Consider the following 13,197-nt stretch of genomic DNA (forward strand, 5'->3'; position numbering starts at 1 on the left):
AGGAAATTAGGACTTGAAAAAAATAGTTGAAAATAGAACTTAAAAAAAAATCACTTAAAAATGTTTCATTCTGCTTATTTCCCGCTGTTTTCTTTTCTATCCCCTGGATGGGAGTTTCCTAGCCACACCCAGCCATTCCAGGACACATGTAATAAGTAAGCTGTTTTCTCCAGTCCACGAAAGATCTGACATTCATTTAACAAAGTAGAACACTTGTACCAAGGAATGCTGGCTCTTAGGAAGTGGAGGTGGTCTCTGCTAGTCCTGAACTAGCCAGGACCTGGTAAGGCAGCCAAACTCCTTTATTTTCCTACACAAGAGATCTCACATCTGTTTCAAAAAAGGACCCCAAACATGTTCAGGCCTGATTGCCAACCGTAACAGATCCATGTGTGTTCCTAAAGGGTAAGTGAGGGTACGGGAAAGAGGAGGCAGGCGGAAAGAGTGAAAAGTCCATGTGAGGCAGGCACTGGTGTCTCACAACTGTTAATACTAACTACTCAGGAGACTGAGATCTGAGGATTGCAGTTCAAAGCCAGCCCAAGAAAGAAAGTCCCTGACACTCTCATCTCCAACTAACCACCAGTAAACCAGGAGTGGAGATAATGGCTCAAAGTGGTAGAGCACTGTCCTTGAGCAAAAGAGCTCAGAGACAGTGCCCCAAGTCCTGAGTTCAAGTTCCACCACCAACCAAAAATAAAAGGCCATATGGGTTGAGAGGTCTGCTTCTGGAAGAGGGATGTTGGTGACATCAACCCAGGAGTTCCCAAGGTTATGGGAGAAAGGAGATCAAACAAGAATAGACTTCTACGAAGTTTGATTCCTCACGACCACATACCTAGAAAAAAAACAAACGTGGTGCTGTGGCTCAAATGGTAGAGCGCTAGCCTTGAGGAAGCCCAAGGACGGTGCTCAGACCCTGAATTCAAGCTTCAGGACTGGAACACACACACACACACACACACACACACACACACACACACACACACACACACACACACACACACAGAATGGGGGTCTAGGGATGAGTTTGAGCATGGATCAGTGTGTTGCATAAGAATTTCAGGAAGCCTTATGCAAGGGATGGAGTGCTCTCAATAGAAGGTGTGTAGGCAGGATGCAGGCTCAGTCGGCAGGATATGTTCTCTGTTGGTTCAGCTTCAGTTTGATCCACAGGTGGCTTGGTGCATGGATTACACCATAGATCAAGCCCCATCTTAAGGCAAAGAGTTGGCCTATTGTGTCCCCTGGCAACAAGTCTAATCAGGTAGAAGGGTATTCCTAGGTACTTAACTAATGAATTTGTTGGTCAAGGGGCTTGACTTCAGGGTCTGGATGCTGGCTCTGAGCTTTTGCTCAAGGCTAGCACTCTACCACTTTGAACCAGACTTCCACTTCTGGTTTTCTGGTGGTTAATTGGAGATCAGTCTCATACACTTTGCTGACCAGGCTGGCTTCCAACTGTGATCCTCAGATCTCAGCCTCCTGAATAGCTAGGATTACAGGAATGAGCCACTGGCTCTCAGCATAAATGAGCATTTTAGTAAGAGATACCGAGGGAATCGAGAAAAGGGTTCAGCTGCCTGGTGAAGATCTGTGTGGGATCTTTCCAGGATTCATACACAGAGATTTTGAAGGCGTAGATCCTTAGTTGTGGCACAGGTATAAAGGGACGCCATGCAGATGTCATTGATGCTGGTGGTGTTTCAGCTTTTTTCCACCGTTCCTGATTCATATGTCTATGTTGCTTGAGATCCCTGTCTTCTCTCTGACTTATTGCAAATGGGACATGCCTGCAAAAGATTTCAGAGTGAGGGATGAGGTTGGGTTATTAATACATTTACTTCTTCCTTTCCCTTCTTCCCTCCCTCCCTTCCTTCCATCCTTCTTTCTTTTCTTCCTTCCTTCCTTCCTTCCTTCCTTCTTTCCTTCCTTCGTTCTTTCCTTCCTTTCTGTTTTTGTGTGCCATTTCTGGGGCTTGAACTCAGGTCCTGGGCGCCATCCCTGGGCTTCTTTTTTTTTTTTTTTTTTTGCCAGTCGTGGGCTTGAGCTCAAGGCCTGAGCACTGTCCTTGGACTTTCTCAAGGTTAGAGCTCTACCATTTGAGCCTCAGCACCATTTCTGGCTTTTTTTTTCTATGTATGTGGTACTGAGGAATCGAACCCGGGTCTTCGTGCATGCTAGGCAAGCACTTTACCACTAGGCCAAACTCCCAGCCCCAGGCCCTGAGACTCTTATACCCAATTAACCTCTAGAAAACAGGAAGTGGGGCTTGGCTCAAGGGTAGGGTGGTAGCCTTGAGCTGAAGAGCTCAGGGACAGTGCCGAGGCCAAGTTCAAGCCCCATGACCCACAAACAAAACAAAACAAAACAAAAAGCTACTGTAAAACAAGCTAGGGGTATGACTCCAGTGGCAGAGTGCCTCTCTTGTAGGTAATCCAGAAACTACATAAATCTATGGCCAGATGCTGGTGGCTCACTCCTGTAATCCTATCTACTCAGGAGCTCAGGAGGCTGAGATCTGAGGATAGGAGTTCAAAGCCAGAACAGAAAAAGAAAAAAACAAAGTTCAGGGCCGGGAGTTTGGCCTAGTGGTTAAAGTGCTTGCCTAGCATGCATGAAGACTCGGGTTCGATTCCTCAGTACCACATACATAGAAAAAAGCCAGAAGTGGTGCTGAGGCTCAAGTGGTAGAGCTCTAGGCTTGAGAAAGTCCAAGGACAGTGCTCAGGCCCTGAGCTCAGGCCCAGGACTGGCAAAAAAAAAAAAAAAAAAGTTCAAAGCCAATCCAGGCAAGAAAGTCTGTGAGACTCATCTTTGATTAGCAACCAAAGAACCAGAAGTGGAGCTATGGATTAAGTGGTACAGCACTAGCCTTGTGCAACAAAGCTCAGAAATAATGCCCAGGCCTTGAGTTCAGGTCCTGGGACCAGCATCTGAAAGAAAAAAATAAATATAACAACTGTTTGGGGAAATAATTATTTATTTTAAATATACCAGAAGCTTTGTGTTAATTAAATCTCCTTAAACATTTACCAGTCTCAAGACATTTATAATGATGATTTAGGTTTATAATATTTCAATCATTTCCTTTTGGTACATATTTTTAGATCCTGTAACATTTAGATTACACCAGATCAATAAATACTTCAAATCTGAAGTGTTGGGTTCACTTTGCAGTCTGAGTTTACTTTATATGCATTAATAATTTGTAAAAAATTTATTAACACATTTTTATTAATATTACCTACTTGTGTGCTGCTGTAAATTCAGTATTTGGAATTATTACATAATCATAGTTACTAGAACAATCCCATTGTTGAAACAGAGGTTATTTTTATATAGTTACAAATAGAAAAGTTATCTTGCAATAGATTAGATTTTGACTTAAGAATATGTACAGTCTCTGGCTTTTATTCTGTTGTGTTCTGCTTTGGCTACACACAGAAAGGGTTTCTTATTTGAAATTTCATCTGATGCATAGGCATTCCTGCTGACCTCCACGGTCCCTCATTTAACCCAGGTGTGAGAATTAAGATCTTGATTATGCCTATTATTTTCCAGAGGTTACACAGAAGAGAGGGGTCAGGGTAGCCAATGGCTCTCAAATTTTACTACACATCAGAACTACCCATAGGGGCTTGTTAAAACACAGAGCTAAGCCAGGTGCTTGTAGGTCATGACTGTAACACTACTCAGGAGGCTGAGAAAGGAGAATCTCAGGTCAAAGCCAACTGGGGCAGGAAAATCTGTGAGACTCTCATCATCAGTTAGTTATCAAAAAAGCCAGAAGTAGAGCTGTGGCTCAAGTGGTAGACAGAGCCCCAGCCTTGAGCAAAAGAGCTCAGGGACAGTGACCAGGTCTTGAATTCAAGCCCTAGGACTGACACAAAAACAACCAAACAAAATTCAAACGAACAAACAAACACAGCTAGCCCTACTCCCAGGTTTTCTGTCTCCTGAGTCTGGGGTGGGATTAGACTTGATATCTCCAACAAGTCCCATACTGCTGGTTAGAGAACCATCCATGAGACATAATGTCAGAAATAATCCTTGCTGAGACACAACTCAATGGTAGATGAAGTACAGACCAACCCAGATCATCCATGTCCCTTTTAATTCCTCCTCTCTTCCATGTAGTGGGTATTAATCCTTGATGTCCTAGCCTTTGACCATCTTTAAACATCTCATGTCATTCCCTTTTACTGGAGTTCAGAGAAAGAGTTAATTTGTGAGGGGTGCTATTGGGGTTTGTATTCAGGTCATCATGCTTGCTAGGCAGTGAGTCATCCTTGCAGCCTGAGACAGGAAACCTAGATTGGATTTTGTTATAAATCCTTCAAGTACAAAGCCAGCCCGGGTGAGTGAGAAAGTCCCTGTGACTCTTATCTCTAATAAACCACCCAAAAAGCCAGAAGTAGAGCTGTGGCTCAAGTGGTAGAGCACTAGCTTTGAGCAAAAGTTACTCAACTATAGCACCCGGGCCTTGAGTTCAAGCCCCAGGATTAGAAAAAAATAAAAATAAAAATAAAACAACAAATCCTTCAGTTCAATGAAAAGAGAATTTCTAGACTATGTACTGGCTCTTCACTCATTTGCCCTCAGCCATATGACAACATTAAAAGGAAATAACTCATTATTCTTGCATATCCTTTCCAACAATTAAACATCTATGTCCTAAACAACATTTCCCTCAAAGGCTTAGTTGAACAAAATGATTTCACTTGTTTCAGGACAGTGATCTTCTTTCTTTAAAAATCAAAGACAATCGTTTGGATGAATCAAGAAGTGATTTTTAACCTTGTGTTAGAATTAAACCCAAACCTAGGCCTGGGATTAGGGCATCAGTTCCAGGCCAATGGCCATAAGAGATGCTAACACTGATGATGCCACCAAACCTTCCTGCCCCACCACATGCCTCCAGAGTCACGACTCAGCCTGTAGAATAAAACCTGAGGAAGAAGAGATGAGCCCCATTCCACCCTCATGCTTGTGAATGGTCAGTGTGACGTGTGCCTCCCAGTTCATTCTGTTCCCAGTGGCTCTCAGAGAGCCCATGCTAATGGTGACTTAGACCTTCTCCATCTCAATCTGCTGATGGTAGTGCCGGGTCTGCCTCTGGCCAAGATTCAGCTTGTACACGGAGCTCTTGTGCTGGTACCTGCGATAGCCCCACACAGCCCCCACGCTCCCCAGGAGCAGCAGCAGGCACAGGATGGTGACAGTGGTAGTGATCACAGGGCCTTTGCTGAGGTTGGGACACGTGTCCCCCACACATGGCTCCAAGGTTGGAAGAAACTCCTCTTCACTTGCACCTGGCCCAGGACCTGCTTGTCCCAGGAAATCCTCAGACAACAGGTAAGGGAAGCTCTCCTGGGCCTCAGAAGCTGTGGTTTGTACTGGAAGTTGAGTGGCTGCCATGCTAGTTGAGAGCGTAGGGCGAGGCACCTGTTGGCTGGCAATGGTTGTTCTCATGTCCAGGGTAGAACTGGTAAGTTCACTGGGTAGAGTGGCCATGGGAGACGTCTCTGTGGTGAATCTCTGAGGAATAATTGACTGAGACGTGGTCAGATCCCCAGCATAAGGATGCTCATTCTCAGATACATTCACGGTAGCCAGTGGAAGATTTGGACTGTGGATCACAGGGGTGGTATTTCTGGGCTTCATAACTTCTACAAGAATGGACTGATCAGGAGTCACAAGAACACTCTCATCCAGTTCTACTGACCCATCTCCCTTGTCCCCATCATCCTCCGCCTCTGCCTCTCCCTTCCTCCAAGCTCCATCGGTCACAGGGTAGCCATCTAACCAGGATTCATCACTGCTGCTCGCCACCGGGTCCCCTGCTTTACTGTCGTTCCTGTCCACAAATGGTACTGAGGGGCCATCGGTGTGACCATCGATCAGCTTGGTTTCTGGTTCACTTGTCACTAGATTGACCCCACTGTGGTTGTCTCCAGTAGAAAATTGCTCTGTGGTGCCATTGTCTGCTTCCTTTTCCAACCCTGACTTATGGAAAGTCTCAGCAGGAAGCCAGATGGAGGACTTCTGGCTCAGCTGGGATTGTGGCAGATCTGTGAGGACACTGCTCCCAGCGCCAGGCAAGTCTGTGGTTGGCACAAAGGCTTTTTCTTGGGCTGTATTTTCTTTCCCCATAGAAATTAGGACCAGACGGTCTTGTTTGGGTATCTTCTCAAATGTATCTTCCTGACCCTTGTCTTCTTCAGTCTCTGCTCTGGAATCTTCCATGACCTCTCGGAATGAAACAGATCTGTCATCGGGAAAATTATCTTCATAATCGATATGTGCCTCAGTGTCACCTGCAAAGAAAGGGGAAAACCTGTCAGGCAGAGAGTGAGTGCAGGGAAAAGAAAAGCCCAAGACTGGAAGAGAGTACCCAAGCTGCCATCCTTCACATGGGCTAATCATGAAGAATCACATATAGATGATTCCAATTCGGATCTATATGAAATATGAATGATCAAACAGATTTCTATAGTGGCAATGAAGAGAAAAGAAAAAATAATGAAAGGATGTCATTTACCCCTGCATAAAAAAGTCAAACACCTAAGAATAATTTTTCCTTGTTAACTTTAACAAAAAGTTTGCAAAACTTCTACAGGAAACAGCAGAAATATTGATGAACTCCGAGCCAGTGGCCAATGATTGCAATTCTAGCTACTCAGAAGGCTGAGATCTGAGGATCAAGGAAGGAAAGGAGGGAGGGAGGGAAGGAGGAAAAAAAGGGAGGAAGGAAAAGAGGGAGGGAGGAAAAGAGGGGGGAGAGAGTTCTATTAAAAGCATGTGTGCAAGTATACACACATACACAGAAATACACACAAAATCAAGGCTTATTGTCTATTTATGTTACTACGGGAGCTTGGCCCACAGTGCCTCATGGTCACTTGGCCTTTTCTGCTCACACCTGGTGTTATACCACTTGAGACACATCTTCACTTCAGGCTTTTTGTTGATTAACTGGAGATAAGAGTCCCTCAGAGTTGCCTGCCTGGGCTGGCTTCACACTACGATTCTCAGATCTCAGCTTTCTGTATAGCTAGTATTATAGACATGAGGGAGGGGGTGAATATAGATTTTGGAGGGGAACGGTATAATTTTTTTGAGATTTGAACTTGGTGCTTGCTAGGCAGGTAGATACTCTACCACTTGAGCCATGCCTTGGTTAGGTGTGTGTGTGTGTGTGTGTGTGTGTGTGTGTGTGTGTGTGTGTGTGTGTGTGATGTATATGGCTTTCTTGCACACATCTAGCAGTCAACCAATCATGCCTTCAGCATGACTGGTTAATTAGCAATGGAATCTTTTTTTTTCTTTTCTACCCAGCCTAGCTTGAACCATGATTCTCCAGTTCTCAGTCTCCTGAGTAGTTAGGACCAAAGGCATGAGGCACTAAGACTTCATTCCCTGGTTAGTTTTAAGCTAGGGGCTGTGTAGATCAGCCTAGACAGCCATCTACCCTGTTTGTGTTTCCCACTGTACTTGAGATGAAGGCAGATACCACCACATTCACTACTGGTTGAGCTAAGTCTTGCTAACTATGCCTAGGCCGAGGCTGTGATTCTTTCCATTTCCATTTCCCAAGTAGAGCTGCGATTATAGGCATGAGCTGCCACAGTCACCTGAACATAAATATTTTAAAGAGATCCTTTATACACTTTGAAAAGGGAAAGTAGTCAAGCGCTAGTGGCTCACACTTGTAATCCTAGCTACTCAGGAGGCTGAGATCTGAGGATCATGGTTCAAAGCCAGCCAGGCAGGAAAATCCTTGAAACTCTTATCTCCAATTAACTACCAGAAAACCAGAAGTGGCGCTGTGGCTCAAAGTGTTAGTCTTGAGCAAAAGAGATCAGGGTCAGAACCCCAGCCCTGAGTTCAAGCCCCATGATCGATGGGGGGAGGGGAGGGAAAACTAGTCCCTTTTCCTGCAACAAATTTGCAATATTGCTACAAATTACAAAATATAGTTTTCAGGGGGAGAAGCAGAAGATTACAGAGCCAAATAGAGAGAGGCCTGCCTCAATTATTAGCCTACCCTTGCCTCTTTCCCCCTTGCCCTCAAAAAAAGGTGTGTGGTGAGTAGACAAATCCTGGGAGAAGAAAAATGAGCAGAGAGACAGGTGGTAATCAGAAGGGACAATTTTTCCAGATAGAACACAAAATACTTAGACTTGGCATTGCGCAGGTATAAGGAAGTTGGAAATAAAGTATTTTAAAAGAAAAACTGAGACAATTAAAAAAAACCAAATCAACTGTAAAAATGCTTGCCATTCAGGGGCTGGGAGTTTGGCTTAGTGGTAGAGTGCTTGCCTGCTATGTACAAAAACCCAGGTTCAATTCCTCGGAAGTACCACATACATAGAAAAAAGCCAGAAGTGGTGCTGAGATTCAAGTGGTAGAACTCTAGTCTTGAGAAAGTCCAAGAAGAGTGCTCAGGCCCTGAGCTCAAGTCCAGGACTGGCAAAAAAAAAAAAAAAGTGCTTGCCATTCAGTGGTATGGTTTTGCCACCATTATTCCTTCTGCTAGGTGGAGGGGAGACACTTGTGAAAGGCAGGGAGCCTAACTTAGAGAAAATATTCTCTTGGAAGCAGGAAAAATGACCAGTTCTAAGAGGAAATCCTTACCATTGCTTCTTACTATAGACCTGAACCGTTTACAGAAAAGGGTAAATTATTTAGCTCAAAGCTAAAGTAACAAAAAGAGAATATAGAAAGTGTGGCTTTGAATTTTGGGAACTGAATTGCAGGTGAATGTAACACATGACAATTAAAAGTCAATTATAGCTCACAACTATAATTCTAGCTACTCAGCAGGCTGAGATCTGAGGATTACAGTTTTGAAGCCAGCCTGGACTGGAAAGTCAGTGAGATGCTTATCTCCAATTAACTATCAAAAAGCCAGAAGTAGAACTGTGGCTGAAGGCATAGAGCACCAGCCTTGAGAAGAAAAGCTCAGGGACAAGGCCCAGACTCTGAGTTCAAGACCCAAGACCCACACTAAACACAAAGCAAACAAACAAAAAGGTCAAAGCCGGGCACCAGTGGCTCACACCTGCAATTTTAGCTACTGAGGATGCTGATATCTGAGGATAGTGGTTAGAAGCCAGAAAAGTCTCCAAGGGTAGAGCACTAGTCTTGAGGTCAAAAGTTCAGGAACAGCACCCAGGCCCTGAGCGCAAGCCCTATAACCAACTATAACAATGAAAGAAAAGAAAAGGCATGGAGAGAAATAGACACAGAGATGAGAGACAGAATGAAGGAGAAAGGGAACTAATGTAGATGGCACTTACAAGCTTTTTAAATATAAAGAGAAGTGGAAATAAAAAGAATGCAACAAAAAACACACAATGGGGCTGGGAGTTTGGCCTAGTGGTAGAGTGCTTGCCTAGCATGCATGATGACCCGGGTTCGATTCCTTGGTACCACATACATAGAAAAAAAAAGCCAGAAGTGGTGCTGAGGCTCAAGTGGTAGAGCTCTAGCCTTGAGAAAGTCCAAGGACAGTGCTCAGGCCCTGAGCTCAAGCCCAGGACTGGCAAAAAAAAAAAAAAAAAAAAAACACCCAATGGAAAGGCAAACCAACAAAAAAGACTTAAAAGCAAAACGTATCACAGGAGAGGAAGAGGACTGTTTCAAGCTAGACATTGGTGGGTCCATGCCTGAAATCCCAGCTATTCAGAAAACAGAGATCTGAGATCATGGTTCAAAGCCAGGCAAGCAGGTAGGCAGGCAGGCAAGTGTGTGAGACTTATCACTAATTAAGTATTAAAAACAGAAGTGAGATGTGACTCAAGTGGTAGAGTGCTAGCCTTGAGTGAAAAAAGGTATGGGAGAGTGCTCAGGCCCTGAATTCAAGCCCCAATCCAGGAGTGGGGGGGGAAAGAAATTTTTTTTGCCAGTCCTGGGCCTTGAACTCAGGGCCTAAGCACTGTCCTTTGGCTTTCTCAAGGCTAGAACGAGAGAGAGAATTTTATAAACATAAATGTCCCGCCAGGAAGATAGTAAATTGTAACATTGTCACTAGGAATGCATGACTATAAATGCTGACCCTAAATGGTTAAGCAGATAAACCTGTGATCTCAGTGAGCTATTTTAGACATCTTAGACCTTAGTGGGATAAAAGAAAAGAGATAATAGAGGTCTAAACAACATGCTTAGTAAACTTTACTACCTGACATAGACACCATCTGACTAGTGTAGGGTAAACGGGCATTTAAAGTCCACAAGCGATAATTTCTACAAAGCTGACTGGAGAAGAAACAACAAACTGGTATGTATATATAGTTATATCATCTATATGTTTTCTGGCTATAGAAAAATTAATGGACATCTCTATTTTCTCTTTCTTTTTTCCTTTTGTCAGTTATGGGGCTCGAACTCTGAGCCTGGGCAATGTCCCTGAGTTAGGGCATTTGGAAATGCCAAGCAGCTAAGTACTTCCTGGGTCATAGAAGTACAATGAGCACTGGCTGGCTCATGCCTCGAATCCTAGCTACTCAGGAGGCTGAGATCTGAGAAGCCAGCCAACATAGGAAAGTTTGTGAGACTCTTATTTCCGATTAACTACCAGAAAACTAGAAGTGGAGTTGTGGCTCAAGGTGGTCAAGAGCTGCTCTTGAGCAAAAAGAGCTTAGAGATAGCACCTAGATCCTGAGTTCAAGCCCCAGGACCAGCACCTAAAAATAAAAAAGGAAAATTGGAAGCATCATGGAAACTAATGTTCTATAGCTAAATGACAATGAAAGTATAACACAAGCCAGGCTCTGATGGTTTACAGACATAATCCTAGTGAAAGATAAAGCCATATTTCCACCAATAGCACTGCCTCCTCGTCTCCCCAGAGTCTGGGCTGGAGTTTGCCGCGGGCCCTGTCACCTGGGCCTGTACCCTCTGCTCTCTCAGGCTCTCCCTGCACTGCTCCTCTGAGGTCACCTGCTCAGCGCAAGGCTTGCAGAGAACACATGTGGTTCTGTGGCACACTCAGAAGCCAGAGGCCACGCTGCTGCCACCCTCAATTTGTCAAAGGGAGCTGCTGTGGTGTGCACTATGAGGTACTGCCAACGCATTCTCAACAAAACCAGCCCTTCGTGTTGCTCTCAGCATCAAAGCATGGGGGGGGGGTCCTCACAACCATCCTCAACAAGGACCCTGGGAGTTTGAGCCAAAAGGAGGGTGCCTCACCTGATGAATTATCCCTACTCTCAAGGCCTGAGAAAGTGCCTGTCATGTGCTGAGCTCACCAAGTATTGGGAGTTAGCAAGACAGAAGCAATGCCGTGCACAGCATTTCTCTTTGAGAATCACAAAGCTAAGACTTCCACAGTAACTGTTATCTTGCTTTTTTTTCCCTCATTGTTCTTTGTGTTGTTTTTCTTTCTTTTTGGTTGGTCATGGGGCTTGAACTCAGAGTTTGGGAGCTGTCCCTATGCTCTTATGCTCAAGCCTCGTGTTCTATGATTTTGAGTCACAGCTCCATTTCCAGTTTCTGGTGTTTACTTGAGATAAGCGTGTCTAAGACCAGCTGGGAGAGGTGGCTCACACCTGTAATCCTAGCTACTCAGGAGGTTGAGATCTGAGAATCAAGGTTCAAAGCCAGCCCGGGCACTATGACTGTGAGACTCTTATCTCCAATTAACCACTAGAAAACTGGAATTGGTGCAGTGGCTCCAGGAATAGGGTGTTAGCTTTGAGCTGAAGAGCTTAGGGACAGTGCACAGTGCAAAGGTCCGGAGTTCAAGCCCCACAACTGCCAAAAAAAAAAAAAAAAAGAGTGTCTAAGACTTTATTATCTCGGCTGATTTTGAACTTCAATACTCAGATCTCAGCTTCCTGAATAGATAGGATTACAGGCATAAGCCACGGGTACCCAGTGTATTTGTAATTTTTTTATTTTATTTTATTTTATGCCAGGGTTTAAACTCAGGGCCTGGGTACTATCCTTGAGTACTTTTGCTCAAGGTTTGAATTTTACCCCTTGAGCCACAGTACTACTTCTGGCTCTTGATGGTTAATTGAAAATAAGGATCTCATGGACTTGAGCTGGATTTGAACTGCAATCTTCAGATGTGTCTCCTGAGTAGGCAGGATTATAGGTATGAGAGACCACTACTTGACTATTTCACATCCTTAAACAGATCGGGTAAAACCCACATAGATACCAGTAGGGTTTGGCACATGGACCCCATGTGAACTTAGCTGGAGACTGATGTATCACCCGGCAAAATCCCAGAACAGGGTCATTCCTGTTGCCTGCCCAGCTCCTCCACGAAGCCACACTCACCACGGTACTAGCAGGTAATGCTTCATCCCCACTTCTCTTTATGCAGAAATTTGAGGGTTTTTTTTTTTCTTCTGGTCCTGGGGCTTGAACTCAGATTCTAGGAACTGTTCCTGAGCTTCTTTTCCTCCAGGCTAGCACTCCACCATTGAGCCAAAGTGCCACCTCTGGTCTTTTTTCTTTATATGGCACTGAGGAATCAAACCCAGGGCTTCATGCATGCTAGGGAAGCACTCTACCATTAAGCCACATCCCTAGTCTGGAATTTGAGCTTTATAATGTTAGGACTAGAATTTGGGAAAGGGCTGTGGGTAGGCCTGCCTGTTCCCAGACCCTTCAGTCTGAGCTCATGTTGCTGTAGGAATGTGTGTGTATATCTTGCATGTTGAGCTACTCAAGGTCTTCCCAGAGGGAAGCCCCGGATCCTGGGCCAAGCTTTTCCTGCCTCCTGCTCAGTAACAGGTCTCAATGTGGTTTAGTTTTCCTGAGATCTCAGATGAACAAGGTCCAGTGAGTATTGAAAATCAGTACCCTCTTTCTGAAAAAATACCCACACTGTCTGCTTCTGTCCTATTGAGGAACAGTGAAATTTCTCACCGAATTTCAACCAAAAAAGCAAATTCTTCACACACGTTGGAGAAGCTCAACCCTTTGCATGGAGGTGAGATTTCTCTCTTCCATCCTGGTGTTTTGGACCTCAACATCTTCAGCCTCTACACCAGCCCCACCCCTAACCTGTGCTAACACTACAGGCAACAGCGCTACTTTTGGAAAACAGAAGCAGTGAGGCACTGGGGGCTCACACCTATAAGCCTAGCTATGCAGGAAGGTGAGATCTGAGGATCTCAGTTCAAAGCCAGCCTGGACAGCAAAGTCTGTGACAGTCTCACATGCATCTAATTAACA

At 44.5% G+C, this 13,197-nt stretch overlaps 1 protein-coding gene across 1 annotated transcript in view; it reads right to left on the minus strand.

The window, feature by feature from the left end:
- Window positions 1-1,463: 1,463 nt before the first annotated feature.
- Window positions 1,464-13,197, minus strand: part of Susd5 (sushi domain containing 5) — a 34,476-nt gene continuing 22,742 nt past the window's right edge. Inside the window, exons 3-4 of the mRNA XM_090352751.1 lie at window positions 5,077-6,320; window positions 1,464-1,793 (exon numbers count right to left, since the gene is read on the minus strand). Coding sequence (XP_090208877.1) covers window positions 1,740-1,793; window positions 5,077-6,320 — 1,298 coding nt within the window. The 3' untranslated portion in view covers window positions 1,464-1,739. The remainder of the gene's footprint in view (window positions 1,794-5,076; window positions 6,321-13,197) is intronic.

The sequence above is a fragment of the Megascapheus bottae genome, chromosome 18 (assembly GCF_031878675.1).
Source record: "Megascapheus bottae isolate mThoBot1 chromosome 18, mThoBot2.hap1, whole genome shotgun sequence".
In the NCBI taxonomy this organism is placed as follows: Eukaryota; Metazoa; Chordata; class Mammalia; order Rodentia; family Geomyidae; genus Megascapheus; species Megascapheus bottae.